Here is a 14241-nt window from a genome sequence, read left to right as displayed (position 1 = left end):
AATGAATTCCTCAGTACCATCCTGGCCCTTTCCAGAACAATCTATCTCCGTGCAGAGCTGTGTTTGTGGCAAACGCCCAGCAGCGGAAACCATCTAGAGTTTGATCTTATCGGGCAGCATAGTCACTCACCCACACATATATGAGAGTCATAAACTGTGCAGTGTGTATGTATATTTTTAAGAGATTATCATTAAGGGACAATATTCCATATATATGTTTGCATGCATGTGTGCAGAAACCTTGATACAATCATGGCTCTGTCCCTGCAACATGACAGACTTGTATGATTGTGAATTGTGTTAATTCGCTAACTGTTCTAAGAATTAATGAACAAAGAGATTTTTAGCTATTGCAGAGATAATCTGGGAAAACGAAGTTGAGGGAAGCTCAGGGGAAATCCACTCTTCCTCAGATTTTAGTCAAAGTTGTTCAAAAAGTGTGTAAATAAAGAAAGGACATATTTGTGTCATAGTTGCCAACACTGCTAACAATAACATTCCTGCAGAAAGAAAGAAAGAAAGAAAGAAAGAAAGAAAGAAAGAAAGAAAGAAAGAAAGAAAGAAAGAAAGAAAGAGGGAGAGAGAAAGAAAGAAAAAGAAAGGGAGAGCAAGAAAGAAAGAAAGAAAGAAAGAAAGAAAGAAAGAAAGAAAGAAAGAAAGAACCCTCGTGTATACTGGTGGGAGAGACATGAAGCAGAACAGATGCGAATGGAGGCCCACTGGGGCAGGTGTCCTGCTGCCCCATGCTCAGTCTGTGAAGTGGAGCAGCAGCAGGACATCCGATGACAGGATTGTAAAAATACTCTACAGCCACCAGGATCTCATTTTATAGCAAATAATCAGACTTAAATCTCCTAATGCAGACAGTGTGTCTGTGATGTAAAGACCTATTTCTACTGAAATACTCACATTCTCAGAAAATAAAGTACATTATTGTACCTTTAGGGGTACAACAGCTTGTCACTGGGGCAGTACCCTCTAAAATACTTATTTGTACCCTTTACATACTGCTTGGGGACATATATGTACCTTTTTGGGCCTAAAAAGATACTCATAGTTACCTTGAGGTCCAAAAATGAGCCCTATGGGGTACATGAGTGTAGACTATACCTTGGGGAGACAGGAATGGACTCCTACTGTACCCTTATTTCTGACAGTGCACTGCAAAGACTGGAAGATGGAAAACGGCAATTATGGAGTGGATAATATCCGCATAATGAAAACGCATTTGCACTACAGTGGCCATGTCTCCCATGCATAGACTGTGTGTGTGTGTGTGTGTGTGTGTGTGTGGGGGGGGGGGGGGGGGGGGGGGATGTGTATCTTTTGTTTGGGCAAATTTGAAGTCCTTTGTGTGGTTTTTCAAATGTATTTATTTGTGATGCATTTTATTTTATTTTTTTTGCTGATTTCTGGCAATTCTGGATAAGGGTATTAGTTCTATTGTGTTCGTCAAAAAGCGATACTTTCTAACAGGCTAAAAATGAGCTGCTGGACAGCTACACGTCCTGCCTGTTACAGGCATTAGGCTAAAAATTCACTAGATAGTAGCCTATAGTATAAGAAGTATTATCCACATTCACTTAATAGGAGCAATCGTGCACTCTGATTGGCTACTCTACGACTAGGCTATCAGCTCATATACCGTGACTAGAGGAAAACAAAATGGTGGCGCGTGTTGCTGAACCAACCAAGGACGAAATAAAAACTCAACTTGAAAACAAAACCCCAAGTAGAGATGTGTTCAAGGAACACGAGGTCCCTCCCGACAGCATTTTTGTAAGCGGTCATGCAGCCGTCATGAACGATCAGTTACCTAGATTTTTCTATGATTTTTTTTTCTGGAAGTTTAATCACATTTTCTGTCAAAAAGCTTATTATGGCATTTAAAGAAAAAAAAAAACAGATCAGTCTGCTGACTTGTCATAGTTCTTTGTCATTTTCACCATAGAAAGCATGGAGGCAACAGAGGAGGCCAAAGACAGGAGGCCAAGCTATACTGTCGATTTATTAGACAACATACACCATTAGCCTTAAAATTACACATAGTGTCAATGAGATCCAGAGCATTACATTACGATGCAGAGCATGCACAGTGTAAGATGAATATCAAGTGTTTCATATTTCAAGTTTTTTCAAAGCATTTTTTGCATTTCAGCAGAAATAGTCCTCAACATATTAAACGAGAACACGAATGAAATACATTCTCAGAGAAATCCAGCCTGTTCAGCCACTGCCATGATGGCTGGATAGATGCCTGGTTCATTAAATAAAAGTCACTTTTCTTGTATGAAATGCTGACAGATTGTATCCAAACTGTAGCCAGGTCAAGAAAAAGGCATCCCCAATATATTTCTGCTCATTAATGCTCACCCCACGCCTTAGTATTTCCTGGAGTTTGGTGACAAGAATGGTCACGAATCTGCACAAGTGAATCTCTATATACAGTGGTGCTTGAAAGTTTCTGAACCCTTTAGAAAATTTTACACACCAACTATTACACACCTTGCTCTTGGAGTGATCTTTGTTGGTGGACCACTCCTGGGGAGGGTAACAATGGTCTTGAATTTCCTCCATTTGCACACAATCTGTCTGACTGTGGATTGGTGGAGTCCAAACTCTTTAGAGATGGTTTTGTAACCTTTTCCAGCCTGATGAGCATCAACAATGCTTTTTCTGAGGTCCTCAGAAATCTCCTTTGTTCGTGCCATGATACACTTCCACAAACATGTGTTGTGAAGATCAGACTTTGATAGATCCCTGTTCTTTAAATACAACCCCGATTCCAAAAAAGTTGGGACAAAGTGCAAAATGTAAATTAAAACGGAATGCAATAATTTACAAATCTCAAAAACTGATATTGTATTCACAATAGAACCTAGACAACATATCAAATGTCGAAACTGAAACATTGACATTTCATGCCAAATATTGGCTCATTTGAAATTTCATGACAGCAACACATCTCAAAAAAGTTGGGACAGGGGCAATAAGAGGCTGGAAAAGTTAAAGGTACAGAAAAGGAACAGCTGGAGGACCAAATTGCAACTCATTAGGTCAATTGGCAATAGGTCATTAACATGACTGGGTATAAAAAGAGCATCTTGGAGTGGCAGCGGCTCTCTGAAGTAAAGATGGGAAGAGGATCACCAATCCCCCTAATTCTGCGCCGACAAATAGTGGAGCAATATCAGAAAGGAGTTCAACAGTGTAAAATTGCAAAGAGTTTGAACATATCATCATCTACAGTGCATAATATCATCAAAAGATTCAGAGAATCCGGAAGAATCTCTGTGCATAAGGGTCAAGGCCGGAAAACCATACTGGGTGCCCGTGATCTTCGGGCCCTTAGACGGCACTGCATCACATACAGGCATGCTTCTGTATTGGAAATCACAAAATGGGCTCAGGAATATTTCCAGAGAACATTATCTGTGAACACAATTCACCGTGCCATCCGCCGTTGCCAGCTAAAACTCTATAGTTCAAAGAAGAAGCCGTATCTAAACATGATCCAGAAGCGCAGACGTCTTCTCTGGGCCAAGGCTCATTTAAAATGGACTGTGGCAAAGTGGAAAACTGTTCTGTGGTCAGACGAATCAAAATTTGAAGTTCTTTATGGAAATCAGGGACGCCGTGTCATTCGGACTAAAGAGGAGAAGGACGACCCAAGTTGTTATCAGCGCTCAGTTCAGAAGCCTGCATCTCTGATGGTATGGGGTTGCATTAGTGCGTGTGGCATGGGCAGCTTACACATCTGGAAAGACACCATCAATGCTGAAAGGTATATCCAGGTTCTAGAGCAACATATGCTCCCATCCAGACGACGTCTCTTTCAGGGAAGACCTTGCATTTTCCAACATGACAATGCCAAACCACATACTGCATCAATTACAGCATCATGGCTGCGTAGAAGAAGGGTCCGGGTACTGAACTGGCCAGCCTGCAGTCCAGATCTTTCACCCATAGAAAACATTTGGCGCATCATAAAATGGGAGATACGACAAAAAAGACCTAAGACAGTTGAGCAACTAGAATCCTACATTAGACAAGAATGGGTTAACATTCCTATCCCTAAACTTGAGCAACTTGTCTCCTCAGTCCCCAGACGTTTACAGACTGTTGTAAAGAGAAAAGGGGATGTCTCACAATGGTAAACATGGCCTTGTCCCAACTTTTTTGAGATGTGTTGTTGTCATGAAATTTAAAATCACCTAATTTTTCTCTTTAAATGATACATTTTCTCAGTTTAAACATTTGATATGCCATCCATGTTCTATTCTGAATAAAATACGGAATTTTGAAACTTCCACATCATTGCATTCCGTTTTTATTTACAATTTGTACTTTGTCCCAACTTTTTTGGAATCGGGGTTGAAAAACAGGGTGCCCACTCACACCTGATTGTCATCCCATTGATTGAAAACACCTGACTCGAATTTCACCTTCAAATTAACTGCTAATCCAAGAGGTTCACATACTTTTGCCACTCACAGATATGTAATAATGGATCATTTTCCTCAATAAATAAATGATCAAGTATAATATTTTTGTCTCATTTGTTTAACTGGGTTCTCTTTATCTACTTTTAGGACTTGTGTGAAAATCTGATGATGTTTTAGGTCATATTTATGCAGAAATATAGAAAATTCTAAAGGGCTCACAAACTTTCAAGCACCACTGTAAATGTGTAGTGACGCAGACCGGTTGATGGAATAAAAGTCAGTTTTCTGATATTAGATGTTGACAGTTTGTCGCCAAACTGTTGCCAGGTCAAGAAAAGGGCATTCCGAATATATCTGCACCCATTAATGTGCATCCCACACCTTAGTATTTCCTGGAGTTTGGTGAGAAGCATTTTTGAAAAAAAAAAATATATATATATATTAGCCTCCATAGAGGCCTCTAAAAATTATCAAGTATTTAAAAGAAACAAAAATAGCTAAAAGAATATAGTTTTTTGTTTGTTCTCCCCTCAATAGCTCCTGTTCCACACTACAGTCCAGTCGGTGGCAGTAATGCAACTTTAAGTTGGTTTGCCAACCACCAAAAACCCTAAAGAAGAAGGAGGAAAAAACCCAAAAATAAAAAAGCAACAAAATATGGAATAAAAGTATTTGATGGTAAGAATGTATTTTTTTTCTAAAATTATTATTATCGCATTTTTCACAAATTACTACTCTCATTTTGCTGGTTTGTTTACGTTCTAAGCAGAAATGATTTTGTCGGACATTTTGTATAAAGCTTTTATAAATCAAATTTGTAAAAAAATAAAAATACTCCGTTTCTCAAAATCCATTGAATGTGCATAGAATAAAACAGTTATTCCACTCAATCTCGTCGTACATGGTTTATTAGCCGACTCGGTGTTAGGCGCCCCGTCGGCTATCAGCTCATGTACGACTCGATTTCATGGAATTACTGTTAAATGTTGTCTCAGCCCGACAAAATCTATGGTCGTGAGCTGCTGGTGTTTGTATAGCAAGCCTTTTCCAAACCGTGTCATTTTCACTTGTCTGCCTTTCTAACAACTTATCATTAGAATGGCAGCATTAGCATTTATGTACGTGTGGCTACAAAAAGATTGAGAACCCCTGCCTCCTTATGAGTGGGTGAAAGTCTCTGGAGTTATGCGAGTAGGTGAGAGCGAGAGAGAAAGAGAGAGAGAGAGATATGCAACAATATCCTATATAGAGTTTCCATAACTTGCGCCAATTGCAGAACGCTACTGATATTCCAAGTTTTACTCGTTTGAAGTCGGTTCCTGCTTGGAGCTGTGTGTTTGTATCACATATTTTAACAGCTCACTGCTTCACTTGAGCCATCCTGGATAAAAGAAGTGCTTGCTAAAGAATAGATGGATGTCCGTCTCGACACGTCCGTCATCGTTCAGAATGGATTGAGACATGGAGGGACCGCGCTGCCATCAGTGGCTAAATACATCATACGAGCATCTCCAAGCTTCCTGCGCCTTCCCGCCTCCTTGGTCACCATGGTGACCTGCCATCATCACACTCAGGCGCTTCTTTTGGAATCACACATGTACACGTCACAACACACACACACACTCGCATGCACGCAGCAACCCTCCTGACTGCTGAGGTCTAAATTTAAACTTGCGTGTGTCTGAATACGGGAGGCACATGGGGATACAGTCCTCTAAAAAGAGTAAAAAAAACAGCATGAGGTCTTATTTTTGCAGATATTTAAGGACATGTGTGGAATATAAGGAGCTGACAGTGGGAGAGAGTTACTGTGTGCTGGATCGCTCTGAGAGGAAGCAGACTCGCTCTCTGGAGTTCAGGCTTTATATAATCACAGCTATCCAGGCCAGACAGTATCACATCTCCAGCAGACTTTAGGAAGAAGCGTGGACAGATTAACAGATAGACGCTGAATAGAGGGAGAAAAGAGGGAGAAACAGAAAGAAAACAGAGACAAAGGCAGGATGAGGGCACCTGTCCTTTAATCAGGTTGCCTGGAGTTTGAAGTGCGTGTGGTTTTTTTTTTTAAGTGTGTTTTGTTGCATCAAGTCTATGCAGCGTTCTGTTGTAGCATGTATGTTTTAAGGGCATGTAGTATATATCATGGGGCACAGATTTAATTTTAGGGTGTGTTTTTTTTTTTTTTTTAATTTGGTTTTATGTGAAGTGTCTTTGCAGTGTGTGTTTTCTTTAGTGGATGTCTATGTGGTGTGTGATTTCGGTGTGTGTTACCTCCAGGTCATCCAGCGAATGAGACATGCTGAGACGTTTGGAGCGACCAAATGATCTCCTCCCAGATGAGCGTGAGGGAAATCCCATAGTGACGCCCCGGAACCTTCCGCCCTGAGAGACACACACACACACAATAAACAAAAGTCACAATAAACACAAGACAAACACATGAGTATATGTACAGGCTTTAAGATGCTTCCTGAAAACACACACACACACTTGCAGTTAAGAACATACTTATAGACAAATTTATGAGACGAAACATAAAACACATGAAAAGCTACAAGTGTTGCTGAAATCGGCAACATTCATCATCATCATACAACCCTGATTCCAAAAAAGTTGGGACAAAGTACAAATTGTAAATAAAAACGGAATGCAATGATGTGGAAGTTTCAAAATTCCATATTTTATTCAGAACAGAACATAGATGACGTATCAAATGTTTAAACTGAGAAAATGTATCATTTAAAGAGAAAAATTCGGTGATTTTAAATTTCATGACAACAACACATCTCAAAAAAGTTGGGACAAGGCCATGTTTACCACTGTGAGACATCCCCTTTTCTCTTTACAACAGTCTGTAAACGTCTGGGGACTGAGGAGACAAGTTGCTCAAGTTTAGGGATAGGAATGTTAACCCATTCTTGTCTAATGTAGGATTCTAGTTGCTCAACTGTCTTAGGTCTTTTTTGTCGTATCTTCCGTTTTATGATGCGCCAAATGTTTTCTATGGGTGAAAGATCTGGACTGCAGGCTGGCCAGTTCAGTACCCGGACCCTTCTTCTACGCAGCCATGATGCTGTAATTGATGCAGTATGTGGTTTGGCATTGTCATGTTGGAAAATGCAAGGTCTTCCCTGAAAGAGACGTCGTCTGGATGGGAGCATATGTTGCTCTAGAACCTGGATATACCTTTCAGCATTGATGGTGTCTTTCCAGATGTGTAAGCTACCCATGCCACATGCACTAATGCAACCCCATACCATCAGAGATGCAGGCTTCTGAACTGAGCGCTGATAACAACTTGGGTTGTCCTTCTCCTCTTTAGTCCGAATGACACGGCGTCCCTGATTTCCATAAAGAACTTCAAATTTTGATTCGTCTGACCACAGAACAGTTTTCCACTTTGCCACAGTCCATTTTAAATGAGCCTTGGCCCAGAGAAGACGTCTGCGCTTCTGGATCATGTTTAGATACGGCTTCTTCTTTGAGTTTTAGCTGGCAACAGCGGATGGCACGGTGAATTGTGTTCACAGATAATGTTCTCTGGAAATATTCCTGAGCCCATTTTGTGATTTCCAATACAGAAGCATGCCTGTACTGTATGTGATGCAGTGCCGTCTAAGGGCCCGAAGATCACGGGCACCCGGTATGGTTTTCCGGCCTTGACCCTTACACACACAGATTCTTCCAGATTCTCTGAATCTTTTGATGATATTATGCACTGTAGATGATATGTTCAAACTCTTTGCAATTTTACACTGTCGAACTCCTTTCTGATATTGCTCCACTATTTGTCGGTGCAGAATTAGGGGGATTGGTGATCCTCTTCCCATCTTTACTTCTGAGAGCCGCTGCCACTCCAAGATACTCTTTATATACCCAGTCATGTTAATGACCTATTGCCAATTGACCTAATGAGTTGCAATTTGGTCCTCCAGCTGTTCCTTTTTTGTACCTTTAACTTTTCCAGCCTCTTATTGCCCCTGTCCCAACTTTTTTGAGATGTGTTGCTGTCATGAAATTTCAAATGAGCCAATATTTGGCATGAAATTTCAAAATGTCTCACTTTCGACATTTGATATGTTGTCTACGTTCTATTGTGAATACAATATCAGTTTTTGAGATTTGTAAATTATTGCATTCCGTTTTTATTTACAATTTGTACTTTGTCCCAACTTTTTTGGAATCGGGGTTGTAGTTTCCCGCCTGGCATGAGATCGGCCTTGGGGCGCGGTTGCTTGAAGCAGGGAAATCTGATCTCCAATAACCGTATGAAGTCCTGCTTGACCATCACTGTCTTTAGGGCGCGCTTTTTATCGACCCTGAGCAATTCTTCCAACTTCTTCCAACTCCTTCTCTTGTCGAACTGTACAACTTTCTGTACGGCATCGTTTGGCATTTGGCACAAGCGTGCTATGGATTTGAGGTGGCAGAAATCCTCAACTGATTGTGATCAGGTTATGTGATGAAGCTCAGCATTTGAGATTTTGAAGGCTCAGTCCAACTCACCATCCATTTGGGATGAAGGGTCAACACCCTTTTTACGCTGGCTTAGGGGAGATACATTTTTCCCCTCACATAGTCCCCAGCTATCATTTTTCTTAAGAACCCATTCCATACAACACTGATCCAAAGTTGTATTTCTTCTTACTTTTAATTTTATCGATTGATTAAATCTGCTTCAGGCATATTTATAAAAAAAAATTATATTTGTGCCATGTTTAAAAATATCAGACATTATTTTATTTCAGGAATACAACATGACAGGGTGGTGTAATGCATCCTGAGCTACTGTCTTTCCCTGAAGTTAATTATTTTCCTATAACTGCACATCCCGAAGGGTTTTATTCCCCTTACACCACAGTGACTTGGCAACAAAGGTTTCAAGTTTTTAATGAATTGTTAATTCATTTATTGTATATTTACTGTATATGTATTATTCTATCCACATTCACTGGATATGATTAATCACGTGCTCTGATTGGCTATTCTACCACGAGGCTCTCAGCTCATATTGCTGGATTTCAGTCATGTGACTTTTCTTAGCGGTTTTACCGGAAGTGAAATAGCTGGTGATCTAAACGGCTGCCGTAGTGCAAACAACTAGTGATAACTTATCAGAGTATGCTCATAATCTAGAAGCCACTGCTGGCTTTAGATATATTCAGAAGATTGCTATGTGCAATGGAATCGACCCCTACAGTCTGGGAAAGGAGGATTTGTCATACGATCTCGAAAACGACCCTTCAGTCGAGTTCCCCGACATCTCGAACTATCTGGTGTTGCAGACGTCCTTCTACACCGCAAAACAGATGAAAGCGTGAAAGAGTATGGAGGCTTACAACTTTGTTGTATGTGGCTGGGTAAAGGACCTCGCTATCAAGTCGCTGCTGAATGAATCCTGTATTGTTTTTGCCCGTTTAAATATGGGTTTTTTAAGCTTTTTGTTCATGTCTTCACAACGAAGCGCTGCAAGTTGAAGTGTAAACAAACAACAGTTGGCTTGATTCTCACTTGTGCTGGCTCTTATCTCTCAGGTAAATCATTCACAAAGATCATCAGAAACCCCTTTAAAGACCTGGATCTTAGTTAAACAAGACGGAGAAGTGATCACGGCGCATTGTAACTGTACGGCTGGGGAAGAATTTTGTCGCGACCTTCATGCATATGGACTTTGTGAGGAGGAAACAAAGAAACAGCTGGGGACTTTAGCACTTCGGGACTAAAAAAGTACCGTAAAATAAAAGTACTTGGAAAACACTAAGGACATCGCTGAGATGGAGATACAAATCTTTCACTGAGTGATCACTGCTTCGACTCGGCTCCCTTCGATTTCAGTGAGAGGTTCAAAAGCCACCTTTCTCGACATCTTTTTGTAAAATCCTGTGTTCATTCACCCTTTTTTATTAGTTCACGGCGAACCCTGAAGAAACTTTTATAGGTTTCACGGTTTGATCGATTCGAACAACCTAAAACAACGCAAGCGTGAGGCATTTTTCATGCGAGCAATGCACCTTCTCTGTACAAACGCTTTATCAACTGAGCTTTGGTAGACCACCAGCTAAAGTTTTGAATAACTAATGAGGCGGATGTGACGTCACGTGAAACCCAGCAATACCGTGAGTAGAGAAAAACAAAATGGCAGAGCACATCAAGTCAGATATATCACTTTGTTATCAAAGTATTTAAAAGAAACAGAAATAGCTAAAAGAATACAGTTTTTTTTTCCACCCCAATATCTCCTGTTCCACACTCCAGCCCAGTCGGTGGCAGTCATGCACCTTTAAGTTGGTTTGCCAACCACCAAAAAACCCTGAAGAAGGAGGGGGGAAACCCCCAAAAAATACAAAAAAAAAAAAAGCAACAAAATATGGAATAAAAGTATTTGATGGTAAGAATGTATATATATTTTTTCCAGAATTATTATTATTATAGCATTTTTCACAAATGGCTACTGTCATTTCACCAGTTTGTTTACATTCGAAGTGGAAATGATTTTGTCAGACGTTTTGTATAAAGTTTTTATTTATTGAATTTGCAAAAAAATTAAGATAAAAATGCTCCGTTTCTGGCGGCACGGTGGTGTAGTGATTAGCGCTGTCGCCTCACAGCAAGAAGGTCCTGGGTTCGAGCCCCGTGGCCGGCGAGGGCCTTTCTGTGTGGAGTTTGCATGTTCTCCCCGTGTCCGCGTGGGTTTCCTCCGGGTGCTCCGGTTTCCCCCACAGTCCAAAGACATGCAGGTTAGGTTAACTGGTGACTCTAAATTGACCGTAGGTGTGAATGTGAGTGTGAATGGTTGTCTGTGTCTATGTGTCAGCCCTGTGATGACCTGGCGACTTGTCCAGGGTGTACCCCGCCTTTCACCCGTAGTCAGCTGGGATAGGCTCCAGCTTGCCTGCGACCCTGTAGAAGGATAAAGCGGCTAGAGATAATGAGATGAGATGCTCCGTTTCTCAAAATTCAGTGAATGTGAATAGAATAAAATGGTTTTTCCACTCAATCTCATCGACCATGGATTATAGCCAGCTCGGTGCTACGTGCCTCATCGGCTATCAGCTCATGTACGACTCGATTTTGTGGAATAACTCTGAAATATTTTTATGCGGGGCGGCACGGTGGTGTAGTGGTTAGTGCTATCGCCTCACAGCAAGAAGGTCCGGGTTCGAGCCCGCTTTCTGTGCGGAGTTTGCATGTTCTCCCCGTGTCCGTGTGGGTTTCCTCCGGGTGCTCCGGTTTCCCCCACAGTCCAAAGACATGCAGGTTAGGTTAACTGGTGACTCTAAATTGACCGTAGGTGTGAATGTGAGTGTGAATGGTTGTCTGTGTCTATGTGTCAGCCCTGCGATGACCTGGTGACTTGTCCAGGGTGTACCCCGCCTTTCACCCGTAGTCAGCTGGGATAGGCTCCAGCTTGCCTGCGACCCTGTAGAACAGGATAAAGCGGCTAGAGATAATGAGATGAGATAACTTTATGCTGTAATCAGCTATGTTGCTTTGCACTCTGGGTAGAGGAAACCTCTCCAGCTTTCACAATTTCTTTGCTTTTTCCTAGTTAGAGGTGGGAATTTCCAAGTTACAAGTTTTAGCTGAACGCAGCGTTACTAGGCTATCCTTACAGAGAAGGGACTAAAGAAAAAAAGTTGGAGAAACGCTGTTTCTGATTTAACATGATACTCTGTATCTCGACAGAGAAAACAACAGGACAATAAGAAGCCTGCCAGCAGGACAGACACACAGACGTGAGCGCAGAGCTCCAGGAGAGAGGGTGGCAAGTCTGAATTGAGGAGTGTATAATCAAACACTCTCCTGTGTTGCCTGGATACGCAGAGAGCTCTCAACTGCCTGTCTTCATACCATGTCCCTGAGCCTCAAACACACACGCAGTGAAGACACGGAGAATCAAACACACACTGAAGGGTTTAAGTTTCGCCTGTAATCTAGCCTCAAGTGCACATCTACAGCGTTTGGCACAGTGTTTTGCTTTACATAGTGGTTGATTATCTACTTCGACAACAAATCCTTATGCTGGTGCAGACGCTCGAGCGTAACAAGCTTTTGAGTCAACAAAAGTGTAAATACATAAAGCAATGAGGAATGCATTTTATAACTGTACATATTGTATTCAGCGTTCGTTCATCCTTATTCTGTGCTTGAAGACAGCTGTTCAGACAGCTGGAACAGTTTATTTCACCACTTAGTTGAACAAAAATGGAACTGAAAATATAAATTTTGGATTTCTGCTTTTTGCATTGCAGAACATCCATCCATCATCTCATCTCATCTCATTATCTGTAGCCGCTTTATCCTTCTACAGGGTCGCAGGCAAGCTGGAGCCTATCCCAGCTGACTACGGGCGAAAGGCGGGGTACACCCTGGACAAGTCGCCAGGTCATCACAGGGCTGACACATAGACACAGACAACCATTCACACTCACATTCACACCTACGGTCAATTTAGAGTCACCAGTTAACCTAACCTGCATGTCTTTGGACTGTGGGGGAAACCGGAGCACCCGGAGGAAACCCACGCGGACACGGGGAGAACATGCAAACTCCACACAGAAAGGCCCTCGCCGGCCACGGGGCTCGAACCCGGACCTTCTTGCTGTGAGGCGACAGCGCTAACCACTACACCACCGTGCCACCCCCCATCCATCATCTGTAGCTGCTTTATCCTGTTCTACAGGGTCGTAGGCAAGCTGGAGCCTATCCCAGCTGACTACGGGCGAAAGGCGGGGTACACCCTGGACAAGTCGCCAGGTTATCGCAGGCATTGTGGAACATAATAATAATAATAATAATAATAATAACAACAACAACAAGACTGTCAATGACGGCATAACTCACTCCGGCCCCGTCTAGTTCAGAAGGAACGATCTAAAGTGGGCCATCTTGCGCAATAAATGTTGCAAGCTATATACACGCTATATATAGAAGCCATACACACCCTAGGAATACCGACCTATTTGCCAGAAAGAATCCAAAACTGCGAGGAATTGACCGAGAAGCGATTTTTGTTGAACTCCTCATTAAGGCTTACAGTAATTACTCCATAACTTCAATAATAATTGGAATTAAAGGAATGGAAAATGTAAAGTAGATACATGCATGGGTCGGTAGCTTGTAATATTGAGATCCTGTAAGAAAAGTTTCAGGCATGGTTGACCATTTATGAGAAAATTGTGAGCATTTCTGTATCGCTGCTCTAAAGCAACCAGTATGCTGCCATGCAGCCTGTTGGAAGGGCGATGCGTGACGTCACTTGGGTGCAAGGCTGAGTGTCGCTCTTCAGTACTGAAGGGGCAAAGCGTTAAGCGGTAATCAACTTCTGCAGACAAGATGGCGGAAAGTGACTCGGAACTGCCATCAGTTCAGTTTTAGGGGGTCTTGAACGAATATACAAAGGGTCCAATACTATGGAAAGAAATCAGAATTGTTCCTTCAAAAAGGCCATGTGATGGGGGCGTCGTGGCTCAGGTGGTTAAGGCGCCATACCATGAATGCGGGCGACCCGGGTTCGATTCCGGCCCGAGGTCATTTCCCGATCCCTTCCCGTCTCTCTCTCCCGCTCATTTCCTGTCTCTACACTGTCCTATCCAATAAAGGTGCAAAAAGCCCCAAAAAATATCTTTAAAAAAAAAAAAAAAAAGGCCATGTGATGTGGTTCGTGCCGAGCGATAATAGGGCATCGAGCGATCAGTTAGCGCATTTGGTCTTCCTAATGCGAATAGATCTAAACAGACAGACTGACAAATTTACTTTTACTAGATAAAAACAATATACAGCCCCGATTCCAAAA

General features: G+C 41.9%; 1 protein-coding gene across 1 annotated transcript in view; it reads right to left on the bottom strand.

Annotated features, from left to right (window-relative positions):
- Positions 1-6321: 6321 nt before the first annotated feature.
- The window catches only part of LOC132888913 (regulator of G-protein signaling 12-like), a 59590-nt gene continuing 51670 nt past the window's right edge, over positions 6322-14241 (bottom strand). Inside the window, exons 4-5 of the mRNA XM_060925005.1 lie at positions 6717-6827; positions 6322-6393 (exon numbers count right to left, since the gene is read on the bottom strand). Coding sequence (XP_060780988.1) covers positions 6322-6393; positions 6717-6827 — 183 coding nt within the window. The remainder of the gene's footprint in view (positions 6394-6716; positions 6828-14241) is intronic.

The sequence above is a fragment of the Neoarius graeffei genome, chromosome 7 (assembly GCF_027579695.1).
Source record: "Neoarius graeffei isolate fNeoGra1 chromosome 7, fNeoGra1.pri, whole genome shotgun sequence".
Taxonomy (NCBI): domain Eukaryota; kingdom Metazoa; phylum Chordata; class Actinopteri; order Siluriformes; family Ariidae; genus Neoarius; species Neoarius graeffei.
This window is presented reverse-complemented; position numbering and strand designations above follow the sequence as displayed.